General features: G+C 40.7%; 1 protein-coding gene across 7 annotated transcripts in view; it reads left to right on the top strand.

Annotated features, from left to right (window-relative positions):
• Positions 1-26,596, top strand: part of DAB1 (DAB adaptor protein 1) — a 642,426-nt gene that overhangs the window by 478,059 nt on the left and 137,771 nt on the right. For 6 of the 7 annotated variants that reach the window (XM_081915801.1, XM_081915802.1, XM_081915805.1 and 3 more), the window contains one exon: positions 22,732-22,934. In XM_081915801.1, the coding sequence (XP_081771927.1) occupies positions 22,868-22,934 (67 nt within the window). In that variant the 5' untranslated portion in view covers positions 22,732-22,867. Of the gene's footprint in view, positions 1-10,230; positions 10,313-22,731; positions 22,935-26,596 lie in introns of those variants that run through there. The other variant, XM_081915806.1, reaches the window with a different exon arrangement.

The raw sequence follows: 26,596 nt of genomic DNA, 5'->3' as shown, positions 1-26,596 counted from the left end.
CTGTCAGCCCTGCACCCATCTAAAAGTCAATTTATCCACCATCATTTATAAAGTGCATATTCTCACCCACACTTCCACTACATCAGTCACCCTGGCACATTTCCTGTCAATCACATGCAGATTTCTTTCTCGATTCCAAATAGATAAGTATTTATTCCTACTCGTGAAGACTCTAGGGCCAATGTTGTCTCATCCTATGTAAGAACTTAACCTGGTCCCTGCTGGATCACATCAAGGGTCTATCCAGTTAGGCATACTTTTCCCACACTGGATGACCAGATATGTATGGGAAGTCCAAATGCAGGGCATAAATGCAATAGACTGTCCTACTGTTATTGTTCATCAGCAGCTGCATTTAAGAAGCATGTTGCTTGTGAGTTTGGAGGTAGTATGGAGCCCTTATGAACCATTGCTAGCCATATCTTCCATATCTTCCATCACCACATCTTGTAGTAGTGAATTCCATAGTTTAACTATGCACTGTCTGAAGAAGTCTTTCCCTTTGTCTGTCCTGAATCTCCAACCCATGAGCTTCATTGGATGACTTTGGGTTCTAGAATTAGAGAGAAAAACTTATTTCTGTCATCCTTGAACACACCGTGCATAAATCTTACATATCTTTGTCCTGTCTCTCCATGCTTGCTTCCCCTCCCCCTTTAAACTAAAACTCCACTGTTTCTGTAACCTTTTCTTAGAGGGACATTGCTCCATCTCCCTCATTATGTTAGTTTTCCTTTACTAGCACCTTTCCCAGATCTATGTATCCCTTTTGATGAAGAAACATGGAAAATCACTTTATAGCTGCCCTATATAGAGTTGACATTTTCTTCATTCTGCCTTGCCTGGGTATTCTGCTCCCATGCCTTTCTGTCTGCCCCTACCTGGGCCTCATTTCTTTTTATTGACTCTTATTTACCTAGGATCTGCTCCCTGTGGAGAATATTGCATTTTCATGTTAAGTTTCATCCAGTCTATCATCCTGATGTACACATATTCCTACCTGTATTGGTATGAAATCCCCAGTTCGTGATCTTTATGCTCACTTCCTGCCCAGTTAACTTTGCTCCTTCCTCTTGCTTCCAGTACCTGAGCACCTTTATTATCATTGTAACTGCCCCATGTGCAGGTTCTTGAGTTATGGAAGTTGTTTGTTGATAATGATGTCCATTCCTGTCCTTAGAAACCTAAAACTGAAAGAGAGATCTAGACCTACTTGAAAGTGACAAAATTAAAGGACTTATTTTCAAAACACACAGTGGTTTGCTTAATGAGGATAATATTAAGCTTCCCTTTTCTCCTAGAGCTTCAGTCCCAGTTGGAACTCAGCTTGTATTGTGAATCTTCAGTAATAGTTAAAGCAAATGGCCTACAATAGCCTTTGGGCTATTCTGTTCCAGATTGTCGTCAGGGAGAAAAAATTAATCCAGTGCCAGTTTACATTTGCTGTCTGTGAATCAAACTGTGAAAGCTAATTTAAAAACTTTCACACTTGGCTTGAATGAGGACTGTCTGTGCTTTGATAATGTTAAATTGTACACGATTAGCTCCAAAGAGTGCTGGCGTAGGTAATACTCATCAGCCTCAAAGTGCCAAAGCTTAATGATTGCACTGATAAACTAACACCAAGGTTGCAAGTGTGTGCAAGTGAGTTTAAGGGCACTACAGAGATGCAAGCACTCTACACTAGAAAAAACTGACCTTTAAATCTAAGTCAACTTATTTTACAAATAGTCTGTGTAAAATGTTGTAGTTGGTTCCTAGACTTTTTAAAAACATTGTTCAGGCATTCCCGTTCTTTAGTCATTTCTTTCATTGAATATTTATACCTTTCTTCTCCCTGCTCTGCTTGAAAATAGGTTTGGAAAATCATTAGCAAATTCCTGCCTTGTTATTCATCAGCTGCTCATTCACAATGATTGAGATGGCCAAACGCATAACAGTATGTTCTTGGTTAGTTATATTTGTGTATGCATATATATTCACAAATATCCAAAGAAATGTACTGTAACTCTGCACTATTGTTCATCAGCTTATGGGGACACCACTGTAAACTATTTGGCAGTGCAGTAATCCTGATCTGTGGAAGCAAATTTGTGAATTATGCCAGTGTGGTCAGGGTGGCTTTTTGTCTGTCTCAGCTGTGATATAGCTGTCTCTATCTCTCCAAATGAAGCTTTCCCTTGAGAACCTTATTCTTAATCTGAAAGTGGTACAAGCTGTATCAATCTCCACAGCTCCGAGGGCCTCAAAAGGCACACAAACCCATATGAACTTGAAGGTGTCATAATTGTCCTGCGCATTCTCCCTAACTTCAACAAGTGGGCATATATCCTTCCTAGGGATGGAGGAGAAAACCAGTTCAGTTCACATTTAAGTGTGAAACTACCTGATCTGTAGTTTCCAAAACCATATAGGAACTGAAACATAGTCATCCTTCAAAATGCACACTTCTCCAAATTTTTGCAATAGTTAGCAATGTGTAAAAAAATGCATTTGCTGGCGTGAACTATATATTAATGAAAATAACACAGAATAATGTTGTGAAATATATTATGTGAAATTGCTTTGCAAAAATGTCAACAATAAGCAAAATTGCACAGAAAATGTGTATTTTAGGAGAAAGTAACACTGAAATGCTGATGAATTTTTATGAGGACTCTTATTTTAAAAAAAAAAAATTTGCAAAGAAATGAATTTAAGACTAGCTGGATGAGAAACCAAGAATGGCAGATTCACCCAACTCTACCTTTCACAGTTGTGCTGTGTCAGAAGATTTGTTTCAGTACCATTTTGGGGGTTTGCCTCTGTTATTGCTCTCCTGTGTCAAAATTAACAAAGTACAACTGTTGAACTGGATTTTGGATTTTGTCCAGTCTTAGTGTAGCCCAGCCTATTGCAATATATGACAGAATAGATCAAGATAAGCATTTACCAAGTGGTAGCTTCTGGGGCTATTTTGTGGCTTTTGTCTTTGACATAATATTTGTAAGCAAATTGTCTGCATCATCCTGCCAGAAGGTGCCAATAGGTAGTAAAATAGTAAATCTGTGTCTGTTAATTTAAGCTCAAACACATGCATTCTGAGAAGTATTAGGTAGCTACTTCATTTGCAAAGAAGAGGCTATAGGTAATTTGTCTCCGATCACATGATTTCTGCAATGCCTTTTCTTATCCCACCCCCTAAGATGGACTACTCTAAGTGTCAGGAGGTTTAAAAAGAAAAAGCATTTCAGAAATAAATAAGAATTTATGACAGGGTTTTCAAACTTTGACATCTAAAGCTTCACCAAATTGGGGTGTGGTGGGGGAAAGCAACACCAGCTGTGACACAGACCAAACAAGAATGAATTGGCTATCAAAGATCATTCCAATCGCATCAAGTAGTCACTCAGTCAGCACAAGTGACACATGACTTCCTTCTGTTGCAATGGCTACAGATTTGGGGGGAATGGTGGTGGCAAGATTTGGAGCGTAAACAAGCAGAAGACTACAGCTTTCCTAGAAATACGGTGCTGATATGTATCCTGAAACCTCTGAATATGTTGCAGTCAAATTTACTACATATCAGAATCGTGCATAATCAGTGAGCCATCTTGTAAAACACCTGAATCCATTTTTTCCTTAATCATAGTTCTTTCCCCCACTTCCTCCTCCAGGATTTTTACAATGTTAATAGGGAGTTCAGGTGAATTATATTATAATAATGCTTTCCAGTGCTTTATTGGGTCCAAACACGGTTCCCCTTCATCATCCTGTTCTCTCCAGCATCACAAACTGCAAGTTCAGTCCCTGCAGACTGCACAGCTAGAGGCACACTGGTGCTTGCTGCTTACTTATCCCTTAACTAAGCAGAACATTAAGTCCCAATGTCTTTTTTTTTAACCTTGCATCCAGAGGATGTGGTCTCTCTCCTCCACCCACTCCCAGTAATAATAAAATGCATTGCAAAAGAAAATACCTGAACTCTTAGCATGTTGTTCATTTATAGGGTCTCTGGGGGCCTTATCTTACTTCTTGAATTGGGATTGCCACCATCATTGAGAGCCAGTGTGGTGTAGTGGTTAAGAGCGGTAGACTCGTAATCTGGGGAACCGGGTTCGCGTCTCCGCTCCTCCACATGCAGCTGCTGGGTGACCTTGGGCCAGTCACACTTCTCTGAAGTCTCTCAGCCCCACTCACCTCACAGAGTGTTTGTTGTGGGGGAGGAAGGGAAAGGAGAATGTTAGCCGCTTTGAGACTCCTTAAAGGGAGTGAAAGGCGAGATATCAAATCCAAACTGTTCTTCATCATCATCATCATCATAAACTCACTTAAAGTCTAGACCTTCCTACTTGGTAAATGCTAGGGAAGTAGGGAGTTTCTCATAACCTGTGCAATATTAGAGGCTGATGGACTAGGCACAGGAGCATCTATATCTCAGACAAAGACTGATTGGACGTCATACTTTCTCCAAGTTGGCTGGAATAGGCATTTCTAGATAAGGAAGAGTCTGAATCGGCCAAGCCCAGTCCCAGCCCTTTCGACCATGCTTCATCCAAGTGCTGTTCTTATTGGTGCTACTCTCTTGAACAGGGGTTAGCAAACTTTTTCAGCTGGTCCAATGTCCTTCAGACCTTGTGGGGGGTCGGACTATATTTTGAAAAAATAAATAAATGAACAAATTCCTATGCCCCACAAATAACCCAGAGATGCATTTTAAATAAAAGCACACATCATACCCATGTAAAAACACTAGGCAGGCCCCACAAATAACCCAGAGATGCTTTTAAATAAAAGGACACGTTCTACTCATGTAAAAACACACTGATTCCTGGACCGTCTGCGGGCCAGATTTAGAAGGCGATTGGACTGGATCCAGCCCACGGGCCTTAGTTTGCCTACCCATGCTCTTGACTTTGAGCAGGATCCTGCTTTGCTGCATCAATAAATAAGATAGATATTTAATTCCAGTGCTACCTAGGCTCAGGAGTATGATCTTGGCTACACTCTTGTGTTGTTGCATTTTGACAATTTCACTTTTACCTCGTCAGCATTGCTCCATGGTCAGTTTCTTGTGATATGACTTAAGGCTGCACAGTTGAAAACATCTGAAGTGTCGCTAAGTTGAACATTGTGTACCCACCATCCTGACCTGGCTTTCTATATTCACATACCTGACCTTGCCTTGATGTAGAGTACCGGTATATTTTAGCTCCTGAGACTGCCAAGAAGCTTTATCAATAGTGTTCTAAAGCCTCATTCGATGAAGGAGAACAACCACAAGTGTGCTAGCTCTGTCCCCTGACACCCCACCCCTCCCAGACTCTGCAAATTGGAGGGGTCACTTCTGCAGCAGGGAATCATTTCTACTTGTGAAGTGTCCCTGCTTGATTTAGAACCCTGATATTCCAAGAGGAGGCTGTATGTGTTGGACAGGCTCCCTGCTTCAGAATTTATTCCTCCATCTTGTGGAGGGCAGCAGTGCTCAAGGAAGATTTATGCCCAAGTCCATACTCTCTGCCATCATGTGAGGAATTTAAAATACATGGCTCCAGTCAGCATTCCAGTCAACATCCCAAAATTCCACCAGGCCCAGTGCCCAACAATTCTAGATGGTTTAGAAGAAATGTGTTGTTTCAGAAACCCTTTTTTTAAAAAAAAAAAAGTCTGAGGCCCCCAGTTTACAAAGCATTGTTCTAATTAGAAGTACTGTTTGATGACAGTTACACTTAGATCTCAATAAACTATACCAAGGGTAGTAATGAGGACATGCTATATTTCTCCTTTACTCAAAATAAATTATTCAAGGTGTGAGACAAATCCTCATTTTGTTGTATTACTAGGCTTCAATTATTATTATTATTATTATTATTATTATTATTATTATTATTATTATTATTTTGAAGTTCAGTGGCATTTTATTCATTACTGTGAATTAGGTGTGGGATACTTAAATTATCAACTGATTTTTTATTTTATGCCAAGGACATTATACTTCTGAGCCAAAATTTATTTATTTATTTATTGAGCCACTGTAATGATCTGGCCGCATTACAAAAAACTAAAAGCAGGAGACAGATCTTGCTTATAGGCACTTTTTTGCCTGGTTTCTATAATTTATTTTTGCTTCTGCCTGTCACTAAGAAGGGACAGGGTATCTATGAAAGGCCCTGGTCTGCCTCCCTGTTTACTGGTAATCTCATTCAAGCTAGAAGCTGTCCATTTTATAAAGCTCTAAAACACACACTAATGAATCAAATGTATCTTGTATGATGAGCACGATCTCTTTTCGGCTGCTATATGGCCATCTGTTATTTAGGGTTTCATTTATTGATTAGACTTTATTGTGCTATGCGCCTTTCTTTATCAAGAACATTTGGCAGTCTTCAAGCAACTATATCATCTACATTTTTTATAGAAGTGATTCAAAAGATGAAATCCAATGGAGATGTGTTTCACAAGGTGAAATATTGCAGATCGTCTTGGAATTAATGAATGTGATTCATATTAGTTTTCTTATATCTAAGTATGATGAAGAGCAGAACAGCTGATGATTTTCTGCAAAAGCATTAGGGGGAGATAATCAAACCAGGGATAATTAGTTACTATTTTAGTATGGAAAAAGCAAGAGGCATATCTGAGTAGCAGAATGGAATTGGATTATCCAAATGCATCTCTGTATGGCACCCATTCCATTCAGCTAGAAATATAAACTCCGTACTGCTTCTGTAATTCTTAGTTCATATTTTCTTTTTATATTGTTTGTTAATTGGTTGGCCTTCACCTTCAATAAAATCTTTTTCAAAAGTCATAGTTACAAAGCAAAAACCTCTAGGCATTCCTAGGCATACGTGCTTGCATATGTTAGTAAGACACAGTTAGTTGGTTGGACAGTGTTCTCGAAGCTACAAACATGAGTCTGACCAAACTGCGGGAGGCAGTGGAAGACAGGAGTGCCTGGCGTGCTCTGGTCCATGGGGTCACAAAGAGTCGGACACGACTAAACAACAACATGTTAGTAAACCATAGTTAGAGGACTGCTGTGAATGCACCAGTGTTGACCACCTGACTTCACCCCACTCATACTGAGAGGAAACAATCTGTGGTCTGTGTCTTAAGCTTTATGTCTGAAGCAGGGATTGTGATTTGTTTCACTCCCTGAAAAGTATAAACTGTAACCAATGTTTGCTGGTGAGAGGACTGCCCAGAAAACAGCATTCGCAATAAACCATTAAGTATGGTTTACCATGACATACAAATTAAGCCATTTTTCTTTATATTAAAGGTAAAGGTAAAGGCCGTACGGGCCAATCGTGTCTGACTCTAGGGTTGTGCGCCCATCTCACTTAAGAGGCCGGGGGCCAGCGCTGTCCGCAGACACTTATTTATATTACCTCAAACTTAATGTATATTCTTTGAAAAAGATTTTTTTTTCTTTTGTATATCGTTTAAAATGGGAACAAATTAAGCTGTTAGTTCTGCCTTAGTCATGCAGCCAAGAGCTACCTGAGTGTTTGGGTCAATAAACTCAAGGTTTTTGGTTGGGTCTTTCTTTCTTTCTTTCTTTCTTTCTTTCTTTCTTTCTTTCTTTCTTTCTTTCTTCACTCACTCTTACAAACTAGCAACGTAGTGTCCGTTCATTAAAAGAGATGTCCCACATTCAAGAGTTGAGATAGTCAGACTTTGCCTTTGAACTGAGACAGACTTCAAAGGTGAACCAGGATGTGATGTTTGCATTAGACGTGTGCACAGCTTATCTAAACTATGCATATCCTGCTATTCTGCCTCGCATTAGCATTTTTCTCTCTACCGTCATTTAACTTTCAATCTAACCATATAGCATTCCCATTAATCTAGCTTGGTATTCTGCAATTTTCTCTGCTCAGGTTCAGGACTTGGGAAAAATAGCTTGAATCAGTGAGTGCTACTACTATGATTTTTGGAGCAGTGGAATATATTATGTATGTCTCAAGGAGCTGATCCAGAAGCCATAATGGTTCAGTCCAGGGGTTGAATGTGGATCATTGGCTATATGGGAAATAACCAAATAGATTAATGAATAACATCAGACCAATATGTTTTGCATTTGGTTACTGTTATTGAGTGAGAGTGCTGCTGTTGCTGCTGCTGCTGCCTGTATTCCCCCCCCCCCCGCCATGTTTCCTTACATGTCCTCCAGAGGCCTTTAAGGTCAACACTTTCTGAAGCAGATAAAACATTATAATTCCTTGAAAGTAAATCAAAAGGATTATGACATCTAGGAAGAAGCTGTTGCCAGACAGCTCATGAACAATATCACTGTGACTGACCCAAAGGCAATACTTAAACTGCCAGTAAAATTGCCCATGGAGTCTGCCAAGAGACCAGATGCTGCTGCTGCTACTGAAAAAAAAAATACCTACTGTAGCTTGGCATTTGTCCTGTAATTGCTTTCCAGGAGAAAATAAACTATAGCATGACAGGAGAAGGTGAATGGCTCCTCACTGTAAACTACCTGGGTGACCTGAAAATGTGTATGCCTTTTTGTGGCATGTTATCCATCTGCTCCATCCTTCATTCTACCCGAGCTGTCTAGTTTTTGATCTCTACTGCAATGGTGATCTCTGTTGATGATTTACCACTGCACACCTATTCTTTTTGTCTGTGTTGGGACAGGGGGCTTCCATGGAAGAAAGGGGAGTTGTGATTGTTGTTAGGATGCATGGGTTGTGTGGCCAGAGCCTACAATAAACTTATTGCATGCACACATAGAGAAAAAAAATAATGATTGTCATATATGTTCCAGCATGCCAAGGTTTAGATTCTAAACTTTAGAACTACATATTCCATATTAATCAGTTTTGATTTGTTGTTGTTTTTTACCATTTTAAAAGATAAGGTGTTTTTTGCGGGGGGGGGGTTGCACTAGGCCTACATTCTGGCTGTCATGTTAGTAAATGAATTTGCAGCTTGAATGTTTCATGTGCTCAAAAATTATTTAAAACTCTGTGAATAGTGCTTCATTTTCTGTTCATAACAGTTCTGTGATCACACTAAAGGTATTGCAAAATAACTTTACTCAGAATAATTATCCAAAAATATCTGATACTAATTTCTAAAAGCTGTTCACAAAAGTTTTGATGAGTTAATTTCAACAGATGTTCAATTTATTAACTTTTAAGTCAAGCACATTTTTTTTAATAGCTGACTCAAATGTACCCTGTACATCACTTGGAACCTTTGGGAATGAAATTAATTTTGTGAAGATTTGACTTCCTGATTTAAGCAGCTGAAGGCCAAACTAAACTTTATGCTGCATGTGTAGCATGCAGTCATGGCTGTGCTCTTTCATTGCAGTATTTAATTTCGGCTTATATGGTGGGGTGGGTGGGAGATTGTCATCAGAACCATAGTCTGTTGGCATCCTGAGGAAAATCAGGCCCACTGCATATTTATAAGGCTATAAGGCTTGGGAATAATAATAATAATAATAATAATAATAATAATAATAATAATAAATATATTATTTATACCCCCCCATCTGGCCGGGCCTCCCCAGCGACTGTAGGCAGCTCCCAACAGAATATTAAAAATACGATAAAACATCAAACATTAAATAACTTCCCCAAACAGGGCTGCCTTCAGATATCTTCTAAAAGTCAGTTGTTTATTTCCTTGACATCTGGTGGGAGGGTGTTCCAAAGGGTGGGTGCCACTACTGAGAAGGCCCTCTGCCTGGTCCCCTGTAACTTTGCTTCTCGCAGTGAGGGAACCACCAGAAGGCCTTTGGCACTGGACTTCTGTGAACGATGGGGGTGGAGACGCCCCCATTGTCTCTGAGTTGTCCTGGATCTTTGGCAAGTAAACCAGAATCTCTTCCCCCCCTTTTTCCTTTTTTTGCATTCTCGTAATAACTTTGGGGTTTTCCTTTAAAAAAAAGAAGGGGGTCCAGATTTTTACTTCTTGAAATGTGGCAACCCTAACTAGCTCCACATAATGTTTGTACCAGCTTAGAAAGCTGGCATCTATGTCTTCAGTGGGTTTGAAAGCTCTGACTTTGAGTATGTTCAAATACATGTAAAAAAAACTACCTCTTGGTATTTATTCCTCCTCCCCTGGTTCTCTCTGGAAATGACTCTTTGTGACTGGGTAAGTTTCACTTCTCCCCAGCACAGCTTCACTTTAGTAGACATTTAACAGACTTAATTACAACATACTCTGATCTTAGCTGTGTACTTTGCCCCCTCTCATTCCTTAGTCTCTATTTCGCTTTGTAAAAACAGAATCCAGAGCTTCGAAAGAGGGGAGAAAATCCCTTCAGCTTGTCACAATAAGTCGCAACAGCGTAGCATTGGTAACGTACAAATTTACTGTTCCTTTGTTAGTTATTTCAGTGTACAGGAGGTTGGAAAATGGGAGTTTTCATTTACCAAGCATAATACCTGTACTTTAAGACAGTGTTTCAAAGACTATGTATTCTAATAATTATCTTACTGAAAGCATGCTAAAGTTCACAGAGCTACTTCAGGACTAAACCAGGTTTGTAGATAATGCAGTGTACGCATAGGGTGCATGGTTTTGGTTTGTGGTGGATGTGCTCATGAACAAGGCTTTTTAAATTGTTATATAGACAATTGCCTAGCTGGGTGCATTTGGAGGGTGAGTAGTACAGTAAGTGCAGGTAGCAGAAGCTGGCAAGCTACATTGGAAGCAACCTTGCAGGATGATATCTGGGCAGCCTCAAAGAGGTAGACAGACAGGGAATGCAGAGATAATTTGGCAACAGGAGCAAAGCTCAGTTGTAAAGCTTCCTTGGAAGAGTACCCTCACCCAGTATAGTTTGTGTCTTCATAAGAAGGTCTAAGTTACATTTTGAGAATCATGCAGATATTAAAGAACTGGAAAATAATCATCAATATATAAGAGGCTAGGTAGTTACATCCAATGTTTAAAGCAGAATTAGCTCTTTTGAGCTCATTTGTTGTTGCGTGTTCAGACCCAGAGACGTCCCCACTAAATAAATTCACACATGACTCAAATTTTAGTTTTGGTTTTTGGCAGAATTTAGGCCACATCTTTATTGATTACAGAAGGTGAGTGGTTGCATAGGCTCTAGTTCAACTAGTTCCCTGCACTCTTGCAGGCAGCGCTGACCCAGGGCACCAGCATAGGTCAGCCAAGGGTGAACACCTGGGAAGGTGAAAAGCCAGGTACAGACTCTGTTGTCCACCCAGATGCCCCCACCCCCGGACTCAGGTATGGGCACAAGCCCCTTTCAGGGGTTGACCAAACCAGTTGAGTCTGTGGATTCCTTTAATGGAATACCCTTCACATAGGGATGGTGAGACCGCTCCCCCATCCCTATCGCCTATCCGCCACACGAACACTGCGCTTGCCGCCAACCACTCACACCTGCAACCAATCCCTTAACCCTGCTGACACAGAGGTCAGCCACAAATCATTCCCAATCACAGACAGATGAACCCCATCAAGCCTGTAAAGGGACGCATCACGGAACGTAATGCCCGGGTGATGGATCACCGTCCCACCCAAGGCCAGAACCTTCTTGGCCACTGCTCTCTGCACACGCCTCCTGGCCCTCTCAGTGGCAGCTGGGCATCGGCTACCACACCACACACGTCGCTGCAACAGCTGTGACTAAAAAACAGACCGGACGTGCACAGAACTAAAAACATGTGAGGAGCTTGGCTGGGAGAAAATTCCCCTTCCCACATGCTGTGCAGGCTGAAGCCCTGAACTCCCCGAACCTGGGGGTGCCGACTGCGAACGAGGCAGCCCTGATCGAAAGGCCTGCTGCACCATAGCACCCCTGCTCCTAGGACAACCCCTAGGACTAGCTGGGACTGGTACTCTGGAAGGCTGAAATTGAGACAGCAAAGCCTCAGAAGGATCATAAACCTCACTCCCTTCGCTCACATCCGAAGGACCGTGAGCCTCAAAAACAGTAGAGGACGTGGAGGGGCCAGGCTGAGCATCAGGCTGCCTCCCAAACTGCTGAGCCAGTGACTCAAGTTCTGTATTAAAGCGAGTCATGGCAGCAGGGTCTGAGCCAATATTGGCCATAATTGCACTCAAGCGATCCAGCATAGGCTGATGAACCACAGGGGCTGGAATAGAACGCAATGACTGAGAGGGACCCCTAATGACCCTCTTAGAAGGGAGAGCAGGACTGGGATTCCTTTTAATAGGCATCACGGTCCTTTTGTCTTGTGTAGGGAATGCTAATTACAAATACACAGAAAGACCCAGGCCTTTAAAATGGCACTCCCGCCTCAAAAAGATGGCACTCCCACCAATGCAAAATGGCGCTCCCACCAAAACTCTTCAGGAAGAACCAGACCCTGTAACCTAAAATGGCGGCCAGAACAAAACAGAGGTTTTTCCTGCCCTTAACAAATACACGACCCAGCTAAAATGAAAGGGAGCACAATAAAGGCAGGGAGAGGGAACTCTCGCTGCTATGAAACCAATCAAAGGACTTAATGGCATGGCTAAAGGAGCGACAAACGCACTTGCCCAAAGTCGTGTATTAGGCACAAGGCTGCTACTGCAGCCAGAAAAACCAATCAACAAAATGAAAGGGGAGAGCAGCGGCAAGCCCCACAACGGGAGCGCCTGGGAGCTGGAGCACCAGAGGGGCAAAGTCCCGTTAGGAAGGGAAAGGGAAGGAAAGGGGGAGAGGACAACTCAAAAGGAAGAATAAAAAGCAATAACAAAAAAGGGGGAATAAAAAACAGAAAGAAATCACCCAGACGATCCCTCAAAGGTAAGTCTCTCAGCTGCACAGAGGACACGCTGTTAGCTTGTTCCGAATGCATGAGCCAAAGAGGAAGCTCTGGGTCACATGCATGGGTATATATTGATCCCTCGATCTGTTTGGACTGCGCCCCATTGGTCAGATTGGACCCAACATCAAGGCACCTACCAATTGGATGTTGTGGCTAACCAATCAAAACCCGCCCACAACACAGGGGTCAGTCTCCAGGTCTCACTGCAACACATGCCCTCTTTTAGGGAGGACTTGATTTGTTGTTTTCTACTCTACAAAGTTAGAGAAGACTTCGTGTACTTTTGTTTTTCATCATAATATAATCATTTTTTGTTTTTTGTTATTATTGATGTGTTTTTGCTTTTGTATGTTACTGTTGTAGAAATCTGTAAAAATTGTGTGTTTTTTTAAGAAGCTCCTTTCAAAAAGATAGATAGGATTTGGGGATTTTAAATCACAGTAGCAGCTGGACTTCATTGTATCATCAAATACATGACAAAAATCTATGAAGAATAATTCTGGTGTGTATAAATAAATTATACGTCTCAGCTAAAATATAACTTGGTGCATCTTGCTCTGTCGCGTTGCAGTTTGTCAAAGAATAGAGTGTAAGAAAATGGTAGAAAGTTCTCTTCCTCTGATATTATGTTTAATATCCAACAGGCATGACAGATAAATGATCCAAGTAATTTGGTCATTTCCAATTATATAACAATAGTAAGTAAATATACAGTAGGATCCCAACATGCTGATTTTGCTTATGTGATCACATCTTTATGTGGATCACCAATAAATGAATAGATGAAAGCAGGATATTCTTGCTCTGGAGGCTCTTGTGGGACTGTCCAAGAACTTGCAAGATCTCAGATGATGGGAGTGGTTCTGGGGGGTCATTCTGACTTTGCACAATTTTGCATTTATGTGCAACCATCTGGGAACATAACCCTTGTGTCAGTTGTGGTCACACTATGTTAAAAGACAGAATTGGCCAAAGAAGAAGAAAACAAATGAGCAATTGTACCAGCACCAGCACCATTTATAAATTACAAGTAGTTTATTTCCTCATGTGTATAAAACTATGACTACATTTGCACATAGCAGTATTTTAGAGTTAGAGAGCAAATCGATTTACTTCAGGTTCCCAAATGTTTCATTGTTTTCCGCATTGGGCCAATGCAATGCAGTTGAGGGTTTGATGTATTTGGTTATGAAAGGGGGCCTGTGAGATATCTCCAAACATAACCTCTTCAGAGATTAAATCTATACCTGTTCACAGGCTTGCTGTGATGATAAATGAATTAAGAATTGAAAGCACTTTGTATGTATACTGAAAAGTGCTATTATTAATGGTATTTCTCTCCCTGATCACATAGTATGGCTAGTTAAGCCTGTCTGCAGATCTAGGTTACATGACTGACAATCTGTGTGGAATTAAGATAATCACACATATTACAAATTACAATAAATAGGTCAGATGCTCTTGGTGGACTGTACTCTCATCTTCATTTAATTGTTTTTCTTTTTAAAAAATGAGTAACTATGCATATTCCCAGAGCTTAGGTCAGATGACTTTTTTTCTATGTAGAAGGAAAGAAATACATAGCAGATGTGCCTGAAGTACACAGAATCCCAAGAGGCCATGGGAAGTGAATTTTTTTTCTTATGCTTGCTGATTGCTAAGAGAGTTACTGTGACATTGGAAAACTGAAAATGGTCCATCTGTGAAGGATTTTTTCCCACAGAAATAATATTGATGTATTTTAGAGGAATTAGGTGGGGAAGAATAAGGACATATTCTGGAAGACTAGGACCTCAGTTTAATTTAACTGTGATTATGAGGACAGTATAGAGACGTGGGTGGCGCTGTGGGTTAAACCACAGAGCCTAGGATTTGCCGATCAGAAGGTTGGCGGTTTGAATCTCCGAGACGGGGTGAGCTCCCGTTGCTTGGTCCCTGCTCCTGCCAACCTAGCAGTTCAAAAGCACGTCAAAGTGCAAGTAGATAAATAGGTACCGCTCCGGCGGGAAGGTAAATGGCATTTCTGCGCACTGCTCTGGTTTGCCAGGAGCGGCTTAGTCATGCTGGCCACATGACCCGGAAGCTGTCTGTGGACAAACGCCGGCTCCCTCGGCTATAGAGCGAGATGAGCACCGCAACCCCAGAGTCAGCCACGACTGGACCTAATGGTCAGGGGTCCCTTTACCCTTTACCTTTATGAGGACAGTGACATGTATAAGTGCATCATAATCATACTTTATCTGCTTAATACACTGTGTTGGGAATGAGACAGTGTTGTGTACTTATAAGCACATAGATTACTGATTGGATTACTGTCATGCTTTATACGTGGGGCTGCCTCTGAAGATGGGTTGGAAACTTCCGACGGAGCAATGGCCAGATTGCTCCCCAGAACAAGACTGTCTGAGCATATAATGCCAATCCTGGCCTGACTGCACTGACTGCCAATTAGTTTCCAGGCCTAAGTTAAAGTGCTGGTGTTAACCTATAAAGATGTCTCAGTACCTCAAGGACCGCCTCTCCCCATAAAAACCAAACTGGACCCTGTACTTGTCATCTGAGGCCCTTCTTTATGTCCTCTCTCCTCAAGAGGTTCGATGGGTGGCAGCAAGAGAAGGGGCCATTTCTCTGGTGACTTCCCAACAGTGGAACGCTTTCCCCAAAGAGGCTTGCTAGGCACCATCATGTCATGCCTTTAGGCACCAAGCAAAACCATTCTTCTTTATTAAGGTCTATGGCCCTTCAATAATCTATGGCCTGTTAAAGCGGGGGGTAGGGTACGACAATAATGGACTGTTATCATGATTATTTTATTATCGCAGTGTCTGTTGTTAAGCTTTCTATTGAGCTTTCAATGCGTTTTTATTACTGATGCTCTGTAAAATGTGTTCTTAAAATTGTACACTGCCCTGGGATCTCTTGATAAAGGTGGTATATAAACCAAATAAACAAATAAATAGATTGACCCAGAATTTGTACCCAGGCTCTTCTTTTCAGAGCCTCTCTCCTCCTATTTCTGGGCCCCATCATAATTTTGACTGTTGTCCCAGTCCAGAAAGGGAGGTCCACACATTGAAGCTGGGCTCAAATCATCACATACTACTGCATTCTGTTGTGTGGATGTCAAATGCTGTGCCAGGAGGCACCTGATGCACATAGATCAAACGGAGGTGTGCATCTGAGCATGCACGTGCATTGCATTGTATACTGTGCATAGAGTGTGTCTGTGTAAATTTGTTTTGTGCTGTGAATGACAGTCAGTATTTATTTTTTATTTAGGGCCAGTACATGCAGTTTTTATCTGTTTGTAAGCAGTCATGTACTGCAACACTTCATTGAATGTAGCCATCTCTTTATTGGGATCTATGTCTACAGTTACAGTGTTACCTCAGGTTAAGTATTTAATTTGTTCCAGAGGACCATTCTTAACCTGAAACTGTTCTTAACCTGAAGCACCACTTTATCTGATGAGGCCTCCTGCTGCCGCCGCGCCGCCAGACCACGATTTCTGTTCTCATCCTGAAGCAAAGTTCTTAACCCGAGGTACTATTTCTGGGTTAGCAGAGTCTGTAACCTGAAGCGTATGTAACCTGAAGCGTATGTAACCCGAGATACCACTGTACATCTGTAGTGGATGAAATGATGGGACACCACTGCTCCCCTGACCTCCAGTGGGTCACATTGCTGCTGCTTATCAGGAGGTAGTGGGGAGGGGAGAGATTGATGCCATACAAAGACCCTGGTCGGGAACAGCAGATTGTATCCACCAATGTATTTGCACTATGCATTAATGGGACTGTGCAAACAGTGGGCTCCCAGAGAGGAGGTTATGGCTGCTTTGCTCCTTCCATGTCCTTTTCACTGACACTGTGTTGCTGATCTGAGCCAGGGTTTGGCTTAGCATGCTGTTCCAACCTGGGCTCAACCTGGATTAAGCTCTCACCTTGTTATTTGGTGCAGCTTGGGATGTGTGAGGATAGACTTTCATCATGGGCATGAGTTTGAACAACATCCAAATCAAATTTTTGCTCACCTCAGTATGGTGCAGGAATAAAATAGACTGGGGAGAGGCAAAGCAACAGTAAACTATTCCCCAGGAACTCACATGTTTGTGTGGTGCTGGTGAAGTGCTGTGTAAACCAGCCCTACCCCCCCTTTAAACTAACCACACTTTTAAGTGTACAGTACGTGGAACTCTCCAAAATAGACTGTTTCTGCAGGAACTGTAAGGTCCGTCCCCCCCAATTTTCCTGCAGTACAGTAATTAGAACTGTTGATGCACCAGGTCAAAAGCAGCAAGCTGTTTTGATTCTTGCCATTGAGCGTTGAGCACTTCAACTCTAGCATTTAATTGACTCACCAAACACAACTTTGTTCCTTGACTGGCTTCTTTTCAATTGTTTGTGTGCTTCTTCTTTCTCCTTGTTCCCAGAGAAAACATATAAACTGAATTTTCTATATTTGCACCAGTTCTACCTGGGGCACCAGTTGATAGAAAAGTCCTATTGTACATGTGTGATATAGGACATACAATATTTTCCTTGTGTTGTGTTATTTTCTAGCCAGGAGAGTTTAGGTGGGGGTCACTATTGATGCATTTTGGGCAACGAGGTATAAATGTATTTCTAGTTTACTAACTCTTCTTAACCCAAGTGATAGCTGTGTGTTAGCTCATTAATGCTCAAAACATTACAGGCCACAAAACTACTTTCTCCTGTCTAGTCTGCTTTTGTTCAAATAAAATCAAAAGTGCGTCTTGTAGCCCAAGCTATGAAAACTGTAAAATGCTTATTTAGTGCAAATGCCAACTGATTCATAAAATAAAAATATTTCTAGAAATGTGGTGGAAAAATAAACTTGAAGCCTTTAATCAGTTGTGCAGAGCAAATAGTAATACAACTGCTGCTAGTACTTTAACTGTATTTAATTGGGTTTTCGAATGTTTACTTCATTAATTCCTAGGTATTATATCATCATAAGATGCATTCAGGGTATAAGCTCTGTACTTCTCTTAGAATTAAAAGCCAATTAATTCAGAAATTGTTTGCATTGCTCCTTTGTGCACTCAGAAAGAGAATGGAAATCTTCTCATGTTTGTTAAAATAAGAAGATTGCATATAATCTGCAGGAAAATCTAAGTCATGGGGACACTTTTGTAATAAATAATAGTGTGGTGTAACACAAGAGCTGAAATGTTATGGAGGAGAAACAACATTTTAAAACTAATTATGTGATTGTGGTTCTTAAACTACAGTGAGAATAACAGAAGAGCAGAAATGGCATCTCATTGATAAAATGTGCTCCTTCCTCCCCCCTTTGGAAAAGAAATTAAACAATGACCTAGATTGGCAGAGACAATGAAAGCTGTGGCTCTGAATAGCAGCCTGCTTGCCATTCTGATTTGGATATCAAAACAGATGAAATGTGGAAAATATGTAAGCGTTTTTCTATCATGACCCATGCAAAGACCTACAGTTGGAAGGAAAAAAAGCATTGTTGCACGACCTTATTCTGACCCCCGCTTTACAGATGTCAAGACCTTGTTTTCATATGCACTGTTTAGAGGATAATAGGGCGTGACATTGGCTTTTAAATAAATTTGTGTGGGAGCATGTCCATAAGAATTGTAAACCAGTTCACAGGAAGTTCTTCTATGCATGTTTCATTGAGGTTCGTGAAAGATGAGCTACCCCGGCTTGATTTTGAACCCTAAATCCACTCCGAATAGGTTTGCCCCTTCAATTCTCAGTTTCAGAATTTAGATTTTATTGCTTTGGTGATAGTGACATTACCCATGGCACCCACACTGGTCCCTGGACCACACCCCACATACTCTTCTCCTTTGTTTTTTACTAATTAGGTGGTGTTTGTAGTAACATCACCACCATTATCAAACATGTCCGCAATGAAACAATTTAAAAGCAATTGTAAAAACAGTTACAGTTAAGCTCTCTCATCCACTGATATCAGGGTTGCCAAGAAGCATGTCTAAAATTCCTCAAATGCCTGGAAGTTTATTTTGTCCTGGCTTCGGGTCAGAAAACCAGGTGTGCAATGCCATCCTGCTGATCACAGCTGGTTACAATGCTTTGGATGCTAAATATATTGCAGGTAAAGGTAAAGGACCCCTGACAGTTAAGTCCAGTCTCAGACGACTCTGTGGTTGCTGCGCTCATCTCACTTTACAGGCCGAGGGAGCCGGCGTTTGTCCGCAGACAGTTTTTCTGGGTCATGTGGCCAGCATTACTAAGCTGCTTCTGGTGCAACGAAACACCGAAAACAAAGCAGTGCACGGAAACGCCATTTACCTTCCCGCTGGAGCTGTACCTATTTATTTACTTGCACTTTGATGTGCTTTCGAACTGCTAGGTTGGCAGCAGCTGGGACCGAGCAACGGGAGCTCACCCCATTGCGGGGATTCGAACTAAAAACCTGATTGGCAAGCTCAAGAGGCTCAGTGGTTTAGACCACAGTGCCACCCACGTCTTTATCCCACGTCCAGTCTACTTGTACCTAAGATGCTGGTACCTATGCTCATCACAGTATCTCACTTGCAAGGATAGTTTGGAAATGTAGATTCCAGGGTGTCTAATAAGGACGAGGGAAGCATGAAAAACTACATTGGTCATAGTTCTTGGTGGCTGGGGTGTTCCCACTGTACCATTCCAGACATCATGGGAAGTTTTAAATTTTGAGCTGAAGAGGAAAATTGTTTGCAGGGGTGTGTGTGCGCACAGAGGGATTGCTGATCAGTTTGTAATTCAGTCAAGCACTGTAAGATGAACAAGTTCATATTCTGAGTCAAGTTATTGTGAGCTTTGGTTCTGTATATATCTGAACTTCATGGCAGATAGATACAAATGAGGACACATGATCTCACATTGCCAGCATTTACCATATTTCAATGGAGATAGTGCAAAAGTTCTTGGAGTGTGTCTATATTTGTTTTCAAGATTTTATTATTTGAAAGAACCCAGTGGAAGTATGTTTTGCCATAACATCTCTTAAGCATATTTTCTAAATGGCAAACAATATCAGAGCATCACAGTTGTATTGCTGTCTTTGATATAAACCCTTAAAAGTATGTTGAACTCCAGTGGTGTTTCAGTAGTTGTCATTTTCCTCCCCTGCTTTTTGACAACACTTCTTTTTGCTTTAGGCTAGGGCTATACGTGTTCTACAAAGTAATCCTGATCAGTATATTTTTGTTTTAATCAACCTTTCTCCCCGCACCCCAGCCCCCAGAAATTGAGGTTATTTATATTGTGTTTAAACAGCTACTCCTGTGAAACAGTTCCATTGTCATTATCTGAATGAGAGACCCATTAAGTGAATGCTGTGTAGCTGACAGCTCCTTAAAAAGAAATAATATGCCATGATAATTAAAGGGGAAAAGCTTCCTTCCACTTCTGTTGAAAGAACTTGAAAGACAAAGCATTGGATCCAGGCTGGGAGGTTGTTGAAAGCATCCTTCCCCTTGTCAATCTTGTTGTACAGCTTAATAAAGCATAGACAGGACTTAATCAAAAGGAAAAAGGCCTTCTCCACCCAAGCTCAAGATAAACTATGATTGTCAATGTCACTTTCCCTTAAGAAAACCAGTAATAAAAATGCTACTTTCAGTAACAAGTCTGAATTTTATAATTTTATAGGAATACACTAGTACAACTATTTTATGTAGGTGTTCTAAATTTTCATTACACTTTTGCAATCCTGATTGTTTTCACACACATAATATTAATTGGATGAGTTAGTATTAAAATTGGTTAGTATTATACCCATTTTAGGGCTGAGTGTTTGAGGCAAGTTCCCTAATGTTGCCTACAATCCTTGGCAGTGAAAGGACTTAAACCATTCTGATGTGAACAGCTTTTTCTCATAATACGTTCCTGGGGTGTACCTTCTCAATTTCATTTGAGAAATATGTTCTGGTAAACTAAGAATGTGCTCAAAATTCCCCTTGCCCAAATTTATTATTGGAGTTCCGTGTTTTCTCATCTTGGTTTTCTGAAGCTGAATTCTCCATTGTTCTGTTAAAAATAAATAACCCAACAACCCTTAAATTTACACAGCATAATCTGCACGTGCGGTTTGCTTTAGCTTTCATTTCCCTTCTAAACAATATTTGTTGCTCAGATTCTGAGGACTTAATGTTACAGGCACCCTATATGTAATCATGGGCATACCCTTCAAGTTTAGGACAACTTCTTGGGCAACTTTGTTATTGTAATCTTGCATCTAAATTCTAAAAGGTTGTCTGTCCTTCAGACATGTTTTTCTGATTTGTCCCAACTCAGGACCTTGTACAAAGTCATGAAAAAGTTTGACAATATGTCAGTTTCATCATTTCATGTGACATCCTTAACAAGTATCAAGACTAATATCAAGTGCTGCTTGCACATTGGATCTTCCTTGGTTTCTCTTCCTGCACAAAATATTTATTTAGATAAATAACATGGTTATGGCCTGATTCCTTGAAAGGGAGCTATTTGCTGACATACAATTTTTGCAGCTTTTCTACAGTTGTCTTTTCAGCATGTTATTTCTTGCCTAGTAATTCCATGTTCTGCTGCTCATGTCAGGGAGCGAAAGCTGTGATGGAGTAAGAACTTTAGTTCAAGAATGATCCCTAAATATTCCACTTACATGTTTTGGCAGAAATTTGCTTCCAAATGTTTTCTGGGAGCTAGTATTGCTTTTGTTCAGCTTCCTTCATCCACATAGATTGGAATGTTCTTCCCCATCCCAACCCTTTCCTCCATACATATAGACAAAATTTTAAGCCTTCATCTTATCCAGACCAAACTTTTTTATTGCTTCTAAATAGTTTTGACTAATTGGAAATGCTGTTCTCGTAAAGGTTTTCATAAGCAGTTAGAGCCTTTCTTCATTTCATAGATTAAATTTCAATTTTTCCATTCAGAAAGGTAATTTACAGCTCATCTGAAGCATCAACTATTTTAGAAATTGATCGGTTTGATTTTGGGTTGTTTATGTGTTATTTTGGAAGTCTGATTTATTTATTTGGGTTTCTGGGAGAGGAGGCAGAAACTTTATACTTTTAAATCAATTGAGCACACTTTGAAGATCTGTCCTTGAAAGTTGCATAATTCACATACAGATCTGAAGAGCTCATTAAGAAGAACCATACATAAACCCTGACACACTAAAGGAATATTAAATCAATTCAAATTGTGCATAGCCATGTAGTGTTATTGAAGCATTTCAAAATGTTGAAAGAGCCTGGATTTGAAAAGGGCAAGTGGTTTTATAGACTTAGCTTCAATAAGTGATTCAAATTGTCAAATCATTCTCTAGTGTTGAGAAGCTTTAATCTCCTAAATTGTAAAGAACTGGGTTTCCTAAATCATTGTCAGGAGCAGAACTGTGGGGAGTCTTGTCAGGATTCAGTTGCAAGTTGTATTGAATCCTAATAGGAATAGGACTTTGGGGCACACAACTGGTTAGCAATACTGGGTCTTACTGAGGACGCCATCAGAAACAGAAATAAAAATGAGGTCAAGCAAACTATAGTCAGTTTACCCAGAGAAGTTTGGGTTGAGAGTGCAGGAATGATGGAGACTGTCAGAGAAGCAAGAAAACAGATACTAGTGAAGGCATTGCTTGATATTCCAAGGTAGGGATAGGGGAGAATGAAAACCTACCTAATTCACACTTTTCAAACCAAAATGTGAAGTGAACCATAGCTGCTGGCACAGAACAGAAGCAGGAATCATGGGGACAAAGGAGTGCTGAAACTTCAAAGGAGTTCTTGAGTGCTGAAGGTCACAGAATACAGGAGCTACTTTTCAGCACCCTTGGAAATTAGCACAAAAGTGGATAAGCAGTTTCAGCTGAGTGTTAATAACTACACCTCCACAGATGGTTTGTCATAGGTTTAATCTTTCTTGGATAACCTGATTCTACAGAAGATGACCCACCCTTATGTTGCTTTTTCTTGCAGCACTCCAAAAGGGTGAATGAAATGAACTGTCTGCATTCTAGTATCTGAGGAGCTGAGTTATTCTCTTGGAGAGTTGTTCTAAATGAGCCTGGCCAAGATACTGGATCTGTGTGAAGAGGACTAAGGATATAATAGGATGTCAACTGAGACAGAACTTCAAGTGGCTGTTAAAACCAGCACAAAGAAAGACTCAAAGAAGAAAGGTAGGAACTTCCCATACTTTGCAGTTTGGTAAAGATTGTGTTCTATTTATAATTAGATCCTTCGTGGTTTTCAGCTTTTCACGTTTTCCCTTGGCTTTATTCTTTCCTGACTGATCCCTGCCAATCAGGAATCACATAATGAACATGATGAAGTTGCAGTGTCATGTAGCCAATCTGATTCTGCTAAGTGCTATTGATATGAAATTCCTGTTGGACTGCAACGTAGGTAAACAGATTTGGGTATATATGGATGGCATGTAAGTAATAACCTTATACTGAATGACAAACACTTTTGCTCCAATCTCCCTCCTCTACAAAATGGTGAAAGGACACACTATTCACAGCTGATGCAAGCATTCAGGGAAAATACTTTGTCCTTTAATTTGTATTTTTACGCATGCTCCTTTATTATACAAAGCACAACTATTGTTGAAAGAACTAGGTTAATGACAGTTAACTAAAATCTTCTCTGTTTGTCAGATATTATGTTTTCAGTGTTAACCTTGGATCTTCAAAGTATAAAACGTATAATAATCTTCCTTAGAACAGTGTGTCATGTCTGTTCCTGCAAGGTCACTCAGAGAAGCTGACAACAAAAGCTTTCCCATCTATAGACACTGAATCTCTGGATAAAATGGGAGAAATGCCTCTTGCATAAGGGGAAGACAAGGAAAGATGTGTCATTTTAGAAGTAATACTTCATATGTACATGTGTTGGTGTTCTGACTAAACTTTCCCCAAAATGGGAGCTCAGAAATTATGGCCAAGCCTCCTGTGGGTTGTACTAGGTCTTCATTGTTACCTTCTTTCATTTGGCGGCTCCTCCACCTATTTTAGCTGTCAAGGCTTCAGCACTCATCCATCTCCCAAGTTTCAGTCTTTGAATTCAGTGCAGGAGGCTGCCATACCCATATCTGGGATGGTAGCATTAAGCTCCTCATCTATGAAAAATGCAGGAAATGGAGTGGAGGGAGAATCGCAGGTCGACCTATTGGGTCCAATTGATGTAATAGCTGGACTGTTGCTGTTGTCCCCTCATTGTTTTGACTTCCAGATCTGGGATTCTGTCTTTTTGTCTTCATAGCATCAGTACAGACTCTAGCAGAGATTTTTTTTCTGGCTTGTTGAGATGCTTTCTTTTCTCTTGGTGGTTTGTGGACTTAGGTTAGAGTTCCCCTAGCTCAGAATGCTGGAAGTTGTGACGAGTCCAAGGTGTTTGGCTGTAGCAATGGAGATGGCTGTGTTTCAATCCCTTCTATGGTTTGCCTGTCCTTTCTGGTACCACATTGCTCCAGGTTCGGAGCTACTGCTATTCTACTGAAAATGTATGCTTGCTTGCTCCCACTCTTGCTGAGTGCTGTTTTGATAGTGAGCTGGTGGATGGAATTACCACAATAAAGTCGTGACTCTAATGATGGTAGAGAGAGGCATACTGGACTTAGAACCAGAGATGCTTTTGATCACAAAATCCTTATCAAAACAACATAGAAACTTTTATTGTTAAGTGGACTTCTCAAAACGAAATGGGTGTTTGGCAGTGGCAATAAGCCAGTTGGGATGTTCCTGAGAAACAAGCAGCAGCAATTTGGTCCACATCTTTAGGTTAGCATAAGAGAATGAATTCTGAAAGGTTCAAAATTCTGAAATAAAATTATATAAACAGAAATTGGATCCCAACTCCCCTTTTATGAATAGAATAAAGTTCATGTTCATGGAGCAGAATGGAGCTTTTATGCCCTCAATCTGCCTGTGTGTGGTCGGAGACCTTTGGGAATGGAATGAGATATCATGTAAAGGGACCCTTGACCGTTAAGTCCAGTCACGGACTACTCTGGGGTTGTGGCGCTCATCTTGCTTTACTGGCCGAGGGAGCCGGCGTTTGTCCACAGACAGGTTCCGGGTCATGTGGCCAGCATGACTAAGCTGCTTCTGGTGAACCAGAGAAGCGCACAGAAACACTGTTTACCTTCCCACTGGATCGGTACCTATTTATCTATTTGCACTTGACGTGCTTTCGAACTGCTAGGTGGGCAGGAGCAGGGACCGAGCAAAGGGAACTCACCCCATTGCAGGGATTCGAACTGCTGACCTTCTGATCAGCAAGCCCTAGACTCTGTGGTTTAGACCACAGCCTCACCTGCGTCCCATGAGATATGTAGGGAACTGCAAATGGAGGGTGAAGTTGGTGGAAATCTCCTCTTCCCTTAAAGTGAGCAGAGCAGCAGCATAGGATCTAAGCCAGAATGGTTATAGAATGATAGTTATAGTTTGTAATTAAAATTCATGGAACAATTGTTTTAAATCATGGCAAACTCATATGAGTGGTTATTTCAGACTCATGAGACTACTTGAATGAATGAATCAATATGTTTCAGATTACATTAAAGACTCTCTTGTTTACTTATGTGCACTTAAGGAATGCTTGTTGACATGTTGCTATTAATTCATATATAACATTTCCATCTATTGCTCCTCATTCTGCTGTACTCTTCTTTCAAACTCTACCTTTAGCTTCACCTTTAATATGTTTACAGGCCTTCTTGAAATTTAAACATTCAAACTGTGGAAAAATAATAGTACAAGGCAAAGGACAAATATTTTTAGTATGCATTTCACATGAATGTGTCTCTAAAGCCTCCTTCATGCTTTAATCATGTAAACAGTCTCCCCATGTAAAAAGGTCTGTGATTGCACAATCTGTTCTGCAACAAAGTTATTGGCAAATTGTTTGTGTATTCTCTTGTGCAACAGCATTCTGCTAGTGCAAAACATTTTGCCAGCAGAACAAGCATTAAATGACTTTACCTTAGCACAGCATTGGCTACCACCCTGGAAATTCACTTCTACATGTAGGACTCATGGCCAGCCCAGCCATGTGGCTTCAAGTTAAAGATGCAGGACTGCCAGCTTTGTAGGAAAACAAGCTTTCATAGCAATTCTTCTGTTTTGTTTGGGTAACTGGAAATTAGAGAAAATCCCCCCCCCCAAAAAAAATTCTGTGATGCTTCAACTTAATAAAGTGTTCCTTTCAATGTGAGGCAGTGGTTGACAACATATTATTACAGGTAAAGAATATCATTAATTTTGTATGAGGCATACACGTGGTTTAGTAAAGTTTTTGTGAAACATGTTTTCGATGTATTATGTGCACATAGTACATTAGGACCTTGGCTTGCAATTCAGGAGCTACAGTTTGCACATGGAACTCTGTGTATGCAAGATGCTCCAGATTCTGCTCAGTAATTAGTGCAATGCTATTCATGCACAAGGAAGAATTGTACACAGAAAGTTTCCATTCAAATATAGTAACAGAAAGCTCTTGCCTGCCTGCCTGTGGCCTACAGGCCACTTAATTTAACAGGATATTTTTTTTCGGGGTGGGGGGTGAGAATTGTCACTGTCCATAATTCTGAATACACAAGAAATAGAGAGCCAGAAAATGTGGGAGAACATGCAGATAAACACATCCTGCAGTCCAGCTTCTTCTGACCGCACAACTGAAAAGAAATAAATGCACTTTGATTATCAGGTGCCAGTATCAATATTATCAGGATCAATATTCAGTGAATGCATGGGGCAACAGATATAAATCATAGAGACTCTTTGCCTTATTATATTTACAAATGAGGCTTTTGAAATTATTCCATCCAAATAATATCAAT

This window comes from Podarcis melisellensis, assembly GCF_964234715.1.
Source record: "Podarcis melisellensis genome assembly, chromosome: 6".
NCBI classification, from domain to species: Eukaryota; Metazoa; Chordata; class Lepidosauria; order Squamata; family Lacertidae; genus Podarcis; species Podarcis melisellensis.
Note: the sequence above shows the minus strand (reverse complement) of the source record. Positions and strands in the feature narration are given on the sequence as shown.